Source organism: Myotis daubentonii, chromosome 16 (assembly GCF_963259705.1).
Source record: "Myotis daubentonii chromosome 16, mMyoDau2.1, whole genome shotgun sequence".
NCBI lineage: Eukaryota > Metazoa > Chordata > Mammalia > Chiroptera > Vespertilionidae > Myotis > Myotis daubentonii.
This window is the reverse complement of record NC_081855.1, coordinates 46,956,214-46,967,598: the sequence shown is the minus strand read 5'-3', so window position 1 is coordinate 46,967,598 and position 11,385 is coordinate 46,956,214. Positions and strand designations below refer to the sequence as shown.

The following is an 11,385-nucleotide window of genomic DNA, read 5'->3' as shown; positions in this document are numbered from 1 at the left end:
CCCGAGAATGAAGTTTAGAGCAGTGATTAGTAAACTGAAAGGTCTTAGCGGTTGGAATGAGAATATTGATTCATCCCTTCAACAGATACTGATTGAATTCCTTCTCTGGGCCAGATACTGTTCTACACACAGTGAAAAAAAAATAGGCAAAGATCTCTGCTCCCTGCCTTGAGGAGCTTAAATGTAGGAGGCAGAAGGAGGACAAATAGTAAACAAACAAATTTGCATTTGTTTGTTATAGTCAAAATAGAAAAGTGGTTAGAAGATGCTAAGTACTATGGAGGAAATCATAGAGCCCAGTAAGAAGTTTGGGGAGAGTAGGGAAGACTTGGTTGCAATCTTAAATAGGGAGGTCAGAGCAGACCTCATTGGAAAGGCAAGCTTTGAGCAAATATATGAAAGAAACTAGGGAGTGGACTTAAAGGGGAAGAGCAAGAATATGGAAAGGTGAGCAGAGAGTTGTAGGACAGGTCAGACGAGCAACCGAGGACCAAGGAGGGTGGAGTTTAAGGAACTTGGCTTTTCTCTGAGAGCAGTGGGAAGCCATGGCGGAATTCTGAGCAGAGGAGTGATTTGGTGTACTTGTACAGCAACTCCTCACTTAACGTCCTGAACAGGTTCTGTGACTGAATGACATATAACCAAGTCCGTTTTACTCTAGGCTAATTGATATAAGCAAGAGTTAAGTTCCTATGCAACTCATCTACACTATAAGGAAAGGACATTATTCCAGAACTTGCCGCATCTTGAAAGGATCTCTCTGGCTTCCGGGTAGATGAGGTTAGATGGTAAGGAAACAAGTAAAAGCAAGGCAAGCAAGGGTTAGGTCTGCGCAGTAATCCAGCTGAGCAAATAAAGGGGACTCGAGCTAGAGCTGTGGCACAGCAGGTGAGGAAAAGTGGTCAGATCCTAGACAGAATTTGAAGTCAGATCCAGAATGGTTGGGGGGCGGGGGGAAGAGAGAGAGACCAAGGCACAGGTCTCTCCAAATCTTCCATTGAGCGCCCTCTGTCGGACAAATGTAAAATTGCCTCCCATTTAAAAAACTTCCTGGTAGTGTGGAATGAAAGGTTGCAGAATTAACCTTCCAAGGCAGATTAGAGGAGAAAGGCTCCCATCAGACCCCTCACTCCCATTAGTCACCATCCATACCCTGAGGTTAAGGTTCTTCGTTAGAAAGAAATTGGTATAGCCCCTAGTATTGCCCAGCTCTGAGTCTTTACCAGGCCTGGAACATTACTGAACACAAGATTCCTAGTTTGGGCTCTTTAGCAGGGACCTCTCAAATGAAATGCTCAGGCTGCCCAGGTTTTATGGGAATTGTAGTACCAGACAAAAATATAGAATGTTGGAAAACAGAGACCTGGAACTTTCTTAATCCAATGCTGCAGGAAGACTCAGTCCCAAACCCCACTAAAAAAAACGAATACCAGCAGTAATGGGAAGCAGATGGCTCAACCTACACAGCTCCCTATAGGAGGCCCTACCCATTGGTCTTCTTTGGAGCAGTCCTGAAGGATGCTGGTTGGACAAGGAAAGCCCTCCAAGCAGCTAGATCATAAGGACCAAGGAGATCATCCCACTGCCCAGGAAGTGAGTTCGTAGTGTGCCTATGAGATCTGCTGATTCTAGTAGAGACTTGTCCAAGAGTGCGTAGAGTAGCTATTGTGATTATCTTTTTTTTTTCCTTTCCCACTATCGTAAATGAGTACTGATTACTAGTAGGTACTGCTAATCAGAACTAAAACTGAGATTTTAATAAGAACTAAAACTGGGATTTTGTTATGGCCAGTAATATATAAGGAAATGTACCTTATCATTGAGCATGGATGTTTAGAAATATTTTGGGGTTGGAGAAATTCAAGAAAATTGAGTGAACATGCTTAGTAAGTAAAACACTGGGAGATACAAAATTGATTTAAATATATAGTATAAATTATACCATTTGGCACTCTTTAAATCATAAGAGAGAGAGAGGGAGGAATTGAGCTGGAACTTAGAAGAACTTTGTGCAAAGATAATGACTGAGATCCATAGACTAAATGTCTAAGTTATGGACAAAATGAAATCCAATGAACCTAGGTACTCAAAAAGGTCTTGGTGAACCAAGTGTCCATGAGTCTGTCCTGACCTTGCACCACATGAGACCTTGCTGAATGGAAGGAAGCTCCAAGTGAGCACGGGGTGGGGCAGATGGCAGCCATATCTATTGTTTGATCCATAAATGACAGGATGATGTGGAGCCACTCCAAGGTCAGGCTGAGCTTGAACTAGAAGACTAGACGTCTTTAGACTATAATCCTTGGGGATTAGCTGCCTCACGATGTGGCCTCTGGATACTAACTGAACACGGAGGATTTCACTTTGGGAAGATGAGTTATGGTTGTCCTTGAGGTGGTTGGGTCATGCTTGGTGGAGGTCATCTTAGGCCATGTTAGGAGAAAGGTATGTTTGTGTGTCTGTGAGTATCTATGATATACACATGTGCTGGGCAAAGTGGCCTAGAATGTAGTGGAGATCTTTTGGGATATCTGCCTGGCTATGAGTCCCACTTCCCCTTTTCTAGATACTGCCTCTCAATTCTTGGTATGGACTCCAACAGTCACATTGGATAGGTTGTTTGGGTTTGGGTTTTGTTCTGTCTAAATCAGGGGTCCTCAAACTTTTTAAACAGGGGGCCAGTTCACTGTCCCTCAGACCGTTGGAGGGCCGGACTATAGTTTAAAAAAAAACTATGAACAAATTCCTATGCACACTGCACATATCTTATTTTGAAGTAAAAAAAAACAAAACGGGAACAAATACAATATTTGTATTTGCATGTGGCCCGCAGGCCGTAGTTTGAGGACCCCCTGGTCTAAATGCATGGCTGTTGTTATTTTTTTACTATATCTTTACTGATTTCAGAGAAGGAGCGAGGTAGAAGCATCAATGATGAGAGAAAATCATTGATCGGCTGCCTCCTGCACACCCCACACTGGGGACTGAGCCCGAAACACAGGCATGTGCCCTGACCAGGAATCCAACCATGACCTCCTGGTTCATAGGTCAATGCTCAACCACTAAACACAGGCAGGCTTTAATGTTTTGATTTCTTATCTAATTGTATCGTGAGAATGTGGTCTGTGAGATATTGATTCTTTGGTATTTATTGAATCTTAGTAAGTGGTCAATTTTTTAAGTGTCCATCTGTGCTTGAAAAGTGTGTCCACGCTAATTGCTGAGGGCAAAGTTCTATATAAGTTCAATAAATAAAGGTAATTCATTGCATTGGTCAAATCTTTTCTATCCTAGTTAAATATTGGTCTGTTAGATCTGTCAATTACCAACAGTTGTGTTAAATCTCCCACCATGAGGGTGAATTTCTGAATTTCTCCTTATAATTTTGTCAACTTTCACTTTATGCATGTTATTAGATGCATACAGTTTAGAATTATAGTCTCTTCATGAATTGAACCCTTTATTAATGTATATATGAGCCTCTTTCCTGTATAGTGTTTTTGTTTTAAAGGATATTGTGCCTGATATTAATACAGTTATAAGGCCCGTTACTCTGGCCTACTTAAAGGCATGGCTTCAGAAGTCCTCCTTTTTTTTCCTCCTTTCTCATCAGTTTTTTCCATTTCCTTTGGTTTATTCCAATCTGATAAAACCATGCTGCTATTTTTTTTATCATAAAGAAAAATTCACTTGACCCCACTTCCTCCTCCAGCTACAGCTTCATTTCTTTGTTCCCCTTTACAGCAAAATTCCTCAAAAGAATGATATTTTGTCCTCTCCTCCCATTCTCTTATTTTTCTCATTCTTAGTTTTTTATTCACTATTTTACACTATGATTTAAAAGAACCTGTTTTATAGAAACAGACTCATAGTTACAGAGAACAGACTGACAGCTGTCAGAAGGGAGAGGGCTTGGGGGGGCTGAGTGAAAAAGGTGAAGAGAATAAACAAAACCAAAAAACTCACAAACATAGACAACAACAGTATGGTGATTACCAGAGGGAAAGGCGGGGTGGAGCAGGTAGAAGCAGGGAAACGGGAGATAAATGGTGAAATGGTGATAAAGGGGAACTTAGCCTTGGATGGTGAACACATAATGAAGATGTATTACAGAATTGTATACTTGAAACATTTATAATTTTATTAACCAATGCCACCACAATAAATTCAATAAAAATTAAAAACAATAAATAAATAACCTGTTGATATTTCAGAAGAAATACACAGCATTGTAGGAAATTAAAAACTGTAGATAGCCGGAACCGGTTTGGCTCAGTAGATAGAGCGTCGGCCTGCGGACTGAAAGGTCCCAGGTTCGATTCCGGTCAAGGGCATGTATCTGGGTTGCGGGCATATCCCCAGTAGGAGATGTGCAGGAGGCAGCTGATCGATGTTTCTCTCTCATCGATGTTTCTAACTCTCTATCTCTCTCCCTTCCTCTCTGTAAAAAAAAAAATCAATAAAATATATTTAAAAAAAAAACTGTAGATACGCAAAAATAACATAAAAACATCATATTCTTGCCATGCTGAGAGTTTCAGTGTTACTAACAATACAATTATAGTAATAACTTGATCTTTTATAGATGTGTATTTTTAATATATGGTTTTTAAATATTTTTTTATTGCCCTAACCGGTTTTGCTCAGTGGATAGAGCGTCGGCCTGCGGACTCAAGGGTCCCAGGTTCGATTCCAGTCAAGGGCATGTACCTTGGTTGCGGGCACATCCCCAGTGGGGAGTGTGCAGGAGGCAGCTGGTCGATGTTTCTCTCTCATTGATGTTTTTAACTCTCTATCCCTCTCCCTTCCTCTCTGTAAAAAATCAATAAAATATATTTAAAAAAAAAAAGAAAGAAAAAATAAATAAATATTTTTTTATTGATTTTAGAGAGGAAGGGAGAAAGAGGGGAAGAGAAACATCAATGATGAGAGCGAATCATTGATTGCCTTCATGACCTACACTGGGGATCGAGCCTGCAACTGGGCATGTGCCCTGACTGGCAATCAAACCGTGACCTCCTGGTTCATAGGTCCATGTTCAACCACTGAGCCACACCAGTCGGGCAGAACCTGTTTCAATTTTGTTTGTTCATTTATGTTGTTCTTTAGAATCCACATACTGTATAAGTGAAATCATGTGGTATTTGTATTTCTCTGCCAGACTTATTTCACTGAACATAATACCCTCTTGGTCCTTCCATGATGTCACAAATGGTAAAATTTTATCCTTTTTTATGGCCAGCTAATGTTCCATTGTATATATGTACCACAGGTTTTTTTTATCTACTTGTCTATTTATGGGCACTTGAGTTAGTGGTACATACTAGTATGTACAATGGAACATTATCTGGCCATAAATAACACTGCAATGAACATAGGGTGCGTATATTCTTTCGAATTAGTGTTCTGAATTTCTTTGGATAAATCCTCAGAAGTGGAATCACTGGGTCATAAGGCAGGTCCATTTTTAATCTTTTGAGGAAACTCCATGCTGTTTTCCATAGTGGCTGCACCAATCTGCATTCCCACCAGCAGTGCACTAGTGTTCCCTTTCCTCCACATCCCGGCCATTTTGTCATTTGTGAATTTATTAATGATAGCCATTCTGACAGGTGTGATATCTCATTGTGGTTTTAATTTGCATTTCTCTCACAATTATTGACGTTGAGCATCGTTTCATGTGTCTGTTGGCCTTCTTTATGCCCCTTTTGGAGAACTGTCTACTCATATCCTCTGTCTATTTTTTAATGTTGGATTGTTTGTGTATTTTTTTGGTGTTGAGTAGCATGAGTTCTTTACAAATTTTGTATATTAACCCCATATCAGATGTATCATTGGCAAATATATTCTCTCATTTAGTAGGTTGTCTCTTAGTTTTTTTGATGGTTTCCTTTGCTGTGCAAAAAGTTTTTAGTTTGATGTAACCCCATTTGTTTATTTTTTCTTTTGTTTGCATTTGAGAATTAAATTTTATAAGAGGTGAAAGCACTTAACATAATGCTTGCCATATGGTGAGGCCTCAATAAATGGTAGTTTGTAACACTGCAAATAAGAGAAATTTGGTAATCTAGTCAGAGGTACATATCCACTTATGCCTGGAAAAGCCATGATAGGAATTCAAGTCTGTGGAACTTCAAAACTCCACACTGTTTCCATTCTATTATGTTGGCAGGTTATCTTAAGTCTCCTTAATTTTAAAATGTTTTTCTAAGAGTTCAGACTCTCCAGATTAGTATAATTTTTTATATTTTTCTATCATAGATTTAATGCATATTCATAAATCAAGCTTATTAGACCTCCCAGGATTAACTATTAATATAGCCTTATTTTCTTCCAATCTTTTTTCCATCGTTTTTCACAATGCTATACATACAGTTTTGCATTTTTCACGTCTTACATCACAAAAATTTTCTCAATATAAAGTACTCTTCAGGCCCTAGCTGGTTTGGCTCAGTGGATAGAGGGTCGGCCTGCAGACTGAAGGGTCCCAGGTTCGATTCCAGTCAGAGGCACATGCCCAGGTTGTGGGATTGATCTCCAGTAGGAGGGCGTGCAGGAGGCAGCCGATGAGTGATTCTCTCTCATCGTTGGTGTTTCTATCTCTCTCTCCCTCTCTGAAATCAATTTTTAAAAATATATTAAAAAATACTCTTCAGAAACATGCTTTTAAATATCTGCTTATATCATCAAGTGAAAGATAGCATAATTTACTGAACCATTTGTTTCCAATTTCGATAAACTCTGCAGTGCACATATTTTAAATAGAATTTTTGCACTTCTGATTATTTCTTCAGGATAAATTCCCAGAAGGTATATTCTTGTGTCAAAAAGGATAGTAAGAGTTTAAAAAGGCTCTCAATTCCTCAAGAATTTCTGGATCAAGGAGACTGGACCACTCAAAGCCTTCCAACGAATGTTGCCAAATTGCTTTCAAGAAAGGTTTTCTATTTCATACTCCGGCAGCAGTATAGGAGATTGCCTGGCTCACGTTAATAAAAGGAACTCTGCTCTTTTGATAATTGCGAAATGTTGCGTTTAAACTTCTATTTCTTTGATTAGTGAAGTTGAATGTTTTTTCCCTTCAATTTATAATTCCTTAGTGAATTGCTTATTCCTATCCTCTGCTTGTTTTTCTATCAGGGTACTGTTTATCCTTAGAATGTTTTTACAATACAAAATAACACTTTAAAAAACAAACAAACATCTGGTTGCTAGTGCATGACGGCTGAACACCAGCAGAAGCCCACCCGCAGAACTTTCGAGGCCAGCGGGCAGCCTTTATTCCCCACGGCGGAAGCAAGGTTTCCACGAATCACCAACCCGGGACTTGCTGCAAAGGCGTTGGCTCCCCCAGCCCCGGAAAGAGCGTCTCGCGGGATCTCAGCTGTCCTTGGGCCTACGACCCGACTACAAATCCCAACATGCAACGCGCCTCAAGGCCCGAGCGCTCGAATGAAGTCTCGGGTCCAAGGTCAGGTGTCTGTCTGCGTCAGGCGTCCGGTCATCTCTCTCACGCCTCTTACCGCCGCTTCCATCTTAGTCGCCATTTTGTGCGGGGGGTTATGGAACCTCTGAGTCCCGCCGACTCTATGGTCGAGCATTTCAGAGATCAACCAATCGGAAGCCAGATCTCGGGAGAAAACCCCGCCTTTGCCCGCAGGGAGGCGGGAAATGCCACGAAGCTCCTGTGAAGAGAGAGGAAGGAGCCGCGGAAAACCAATTAGAAAAGAGGAATTGAGGACGTTAACCAATGGGGGCGCGGGGGGATTGCGGCCAATGAGAGTGGGGGGACCCCGAGACACGTGGGTGGGGGAGCTGAGCTCTGAAACCTAGAGCTAAAGCGGGGAGGTGAGTCAGTCACCTTGAGCCGGGCGAGCGCCGTGGTCTGAGCAAGGGCAGCAGGGCTGTGGGAGTGCAGGTGACTTGGGGCCTGGAGCCAGCGATTGGCAGGGGTGTGGGCTGGGCTGTGCGGAGGGGCATTTGCCCCCAGGGCCGGGGGAGACGGTGGACATCTGTAGCCTTAACAATTCATGTCAATTACCAACGGTAACGAGCGATTAACTGCCCCGACTTAGGCGGGCGGAGCCGCGAGCTGTGTAAAATGAACCAGGGGGACCCTGCACGGCGCCTGCCCCGGGCCGGCCTCCAGTCTTCCCGGGAGACCGGCCTCTTTCGCAACATTTCCCTCCCGGGGCTCGGGCTTCCTTCCGCTCCTCCCGATCTGCATGACCTTCTGCAGACCCGCCACGCGGAAAGCGGGGGGCCCGGGAGCTCGCGCTGTCCCTCTGACCTCTAGTGCTGGGCACGGTGCTAGGAAGAGCGTGGGTCCGGGGACGACGGGCGGGAGTGCAGGGGACGACCGAAGGTCGCCACTCTCCGGAAATAACCAGGCTGTGCGTGGACTTTTCTGTTTCCCTCTGCAGACGGGCAACATGCAGACCACCGGGGCACTGCTCATCCCTCCGGCTCTGGTAAGCTGCGGCTCCCGGGCGCTCTGTCGCGCCAGGTGTGGGAGCCATCGATGTGTGTAATGAATGGACTGAGATTGAGATGATGGTGGCTCTTTGGGGAGGCTGTGGGATGGGGTGCAGTTGGATCTCTAAACCAAACCGTCTTGGCTTGGGAACGTGGTCAGGGAGGCTGGATCTGACCTTTACCCCCAGCCTGGCCCACGGATACAGTGATTTTCTACCCTGGCTGCTCATTAAAAATCAACCGGGGAGCCTTAAAAAGTACCGATCCCCAGGCTGCACAGACTCCGGGAAGGAGGATGGAACCCGTGCATCTGTGGTTTTTAGAACTCCCCAGGTGATTCCAGTGTTCAGCCAAGTTTGAGAACCGCTGCGCTAAAAAAAAATATATATATATGTCAAGGCAACCAGGTTCTAAAGGGCTCTGCTTAGGTGGCTGTTTCAGGGGCCTCTGCAGGCTCACTGGTCCACTCCCTTCAGGGTATGTAACCGTGAGTACCGTTCTAGCAGAATAAGATTTCCCCTTCCGCTTCCTTTGCTGGTCTCGGTACAGACCCTTCCTGTGCCGGGTCTGATACCAGCGTGGGGTTTTGCTCATTCTGAGATCCCGATGAGGGCCGTGCCCATGGACGTGAACTTTGGTACCCAGTTTTAAATGGGAAGGTTGCCACTGCTGACAACACCAGCGTCTCAGGACAGTTGTCTGGTGCAGGCCTCGTGGTAGAAACAGGAATACTCTATATGACCTTGAAATACATTGGGCTTTTTCTGTTTCTAATATTTGTAGTCCTCCTTGATAGAAGCTCAGCCCTTGGGTTTGTGGGGGGTTTTCCTTGCCTGATTTGGGGGGCATGTCTTTCTGATTTTACAGATCCGCTGCTGCACCAGGGGTTTAATCAGGCCTGTGTCGGCCTCCTTCCTGAGTAGGCCAGAGATCCCGTCCGAACAGGTAAAGGAGCGTGGGCCCTCTTATGAACTTCTCCAGACAGAGGTCCTTCGAGTTAGTTGAGTCGCCTTTAGGCCAAAGTGGGAGGAGAGTTAGAGAATCTGAGGTGCTTTAGACAGTGCCAAGGACCCCCAAGGGGAGCATTGTAGGTGAGAAACTTGCAAAAGGGAGGCTTCCCTCACCCATGACATTTCCCTGGCCTCTCTGAGAACGGACCCTGAGAGTAATTCCCAGCATGCTCTGCAGGCTGAGCGTTTTGTACTTGCCAGGCAGTTTGCCAGCAGCTTCAGAGCTCAGGTGGGTGGGGTGGAGGGGGTGGAGTCAGCCACCTGTCCTTGTGCCTCACTATCTCCTTTATCGCCTCTCTCTCTCTCTCTTTCTCTTTCTTTCTCTTTCTCGGTCCTTCCAGCCTTCCTACAGCAGCTCTCCACTCCAGGTGGCCAGACGGGAGTTCCAAACCAGTGTTGTCTCCCGGGACATTGACACAGCGGCCAAGTTTATTGGTGCTGGGGCTGCCACAGTGGGTGTGGCTGGTTCAGGGGCCGGAATTGGAACAGTGTTTGGCAGTTTGATCATTGGCTATGCCAGGTGAGTTTGGAGGTGGTCTACACTAACCCTCATCATAAATTCCACCCTGTTTTGGGGGGAAGCCTGGGCAAGAGGACATCCCTATAGCTTCTGGCTTATTCTGTGCACCTCCTGTTTTCTCCAGGAGGAGAGGAGAAACCTCCCTGAACTCTCTGAGTCAGAATTTAAACATGCTTCCACCCTGGCTCCCTTAAACTTACCATGGCAATGCTCCGCTTATCGGGCCAAATCCCGAGGATATATGCAGGCGAGGCCCTCTCCCAGTGTCAGCAATCCCCGTTCACCTAACCTCCCTGAGTCCTCCACCACCACCCATGCCCTCACCCCTTCCTTTCCATCGGTCTTTGTCCCTGGCAGGAACCCGTCTCTCAAGCAGCAGCTCTTCTCCTATGCCATTCTGGGCTTTGCCCTGTCTGAGGCCATGGGGCTCTTCTGTTTGATGGTCGCCTTCCTCATCCTCTTCGCCATGTGAGGCTCCGTGGGGTCACCTACCCGTCCCTGCTGCTTCGATTCCAGGCCCGGTGCTGGAATGTGCCCATTAAACACCAGATTTCTCTAAACCCATATGCCTGTGCCTCTGTCCTTTGCCCTTGGGGAGGGTTTTGGTGGAAAGGTGGGACAAGGGAAGTGGGATTGGGTCAGCTGCTGGTGATTAGGAGCTCCTCAGGGCTGAGAAATATTGCCGTGACTGTTAGAACGCAGAGGTTCTCATTGTCTCCCAGGGAGAGCACGAGCTTATCTAAGTAATAATTGGTGCTTTTTCCCTTCAAATTTAGTATAATAATATGTAACATTTTTTAAAATATATTTTATTGATTTTTTACAGAGAGGAAGGGAGAGGGATAGAGAGTTAGAAACATCGATCACCTGCCTCCTGCACACCCCCTACTGGGGATGTGCCTGCAACCAAGGTACATGCCCTTGACCGGAATTGAACCTGGGACCTTTCAGTCCGCAGGTCGACGCTCTATCTACTGAGCCAAACTGGTTAGGGCAATAATGTAACATTTTTGAGGGGTTCATTTGCGCCAAGCTCTGTCCCGAGTGTTTTATGTTTTTATCTCAACAACCCTATGAATGATAAGTACAGTGATTAGTTTTACAAATGGGGGAACTGAGGCTTAGGGAAGCAAAATAACTTGTCTACAATCACAGAGCTGGTGAGTGGCAGAAGTAGGGATTCCCCTCAGGCCAGTCTAAACCTTCAACTATGCTGTCCCATCTGTTCTACTCTTGGCCACACAATTGAGGGAAACTTAGTCCCGAAGAAGTTAGAGATGGAGGTAGGCCTCCACCCACCTACATTCGGCCCCACTTGTAAATGTCATTATCAGTTCGCCTTTTTGAGTGCCTAGGTGTCCTTGAACAGAGCAGATGAGG

At 44.9% G+C, this 11,385-nt stretch overlaps 1 protein-coding gene across 2 annotated transcripts; it reads left to right on the top strand.

Moving 5' to 3' along the window:
- Positions 1 to 7,806: 7,806 nt before the first annotated feature.
- Positions 7,807 to 10,565, top strand: ATP5MC1 (ATP synthase membrane subunit c locus 1). Of its 2 annotated transcripts, none has more exons than XM_059670700.1 (5): positions 7,807 to 7,918; positions 8,424 to 8,471; positions 9,343 to 9,420; positions 9,827 to 10,005; positions 10,363 to 10,565. In XM_059670700.1, the coding sequence occupies exons 2-5, from the start codon at positions 8,433 to 8,435 to the stop codon at positions 10,475 to 10,477; spliced, it is 411 nt and encodes a 136-aa protein (XP_059526683.1). In that variant the 5' UTR covers positions 7,807 to 7,918; positions 8,424 to 8,432; the 3' UTR covers positions 10,478 to 10,565. The 2 variants fall into 2 exon arrangements, with proteins under 2 accessions (XP_059526683.1, XP_059526684.1); XM_059670701.1 differs by having other exon boundaries at positions 7,825 to 7,848.
- Positions 10,566 to 11,385: the final 820 nt, after the last annotated feature.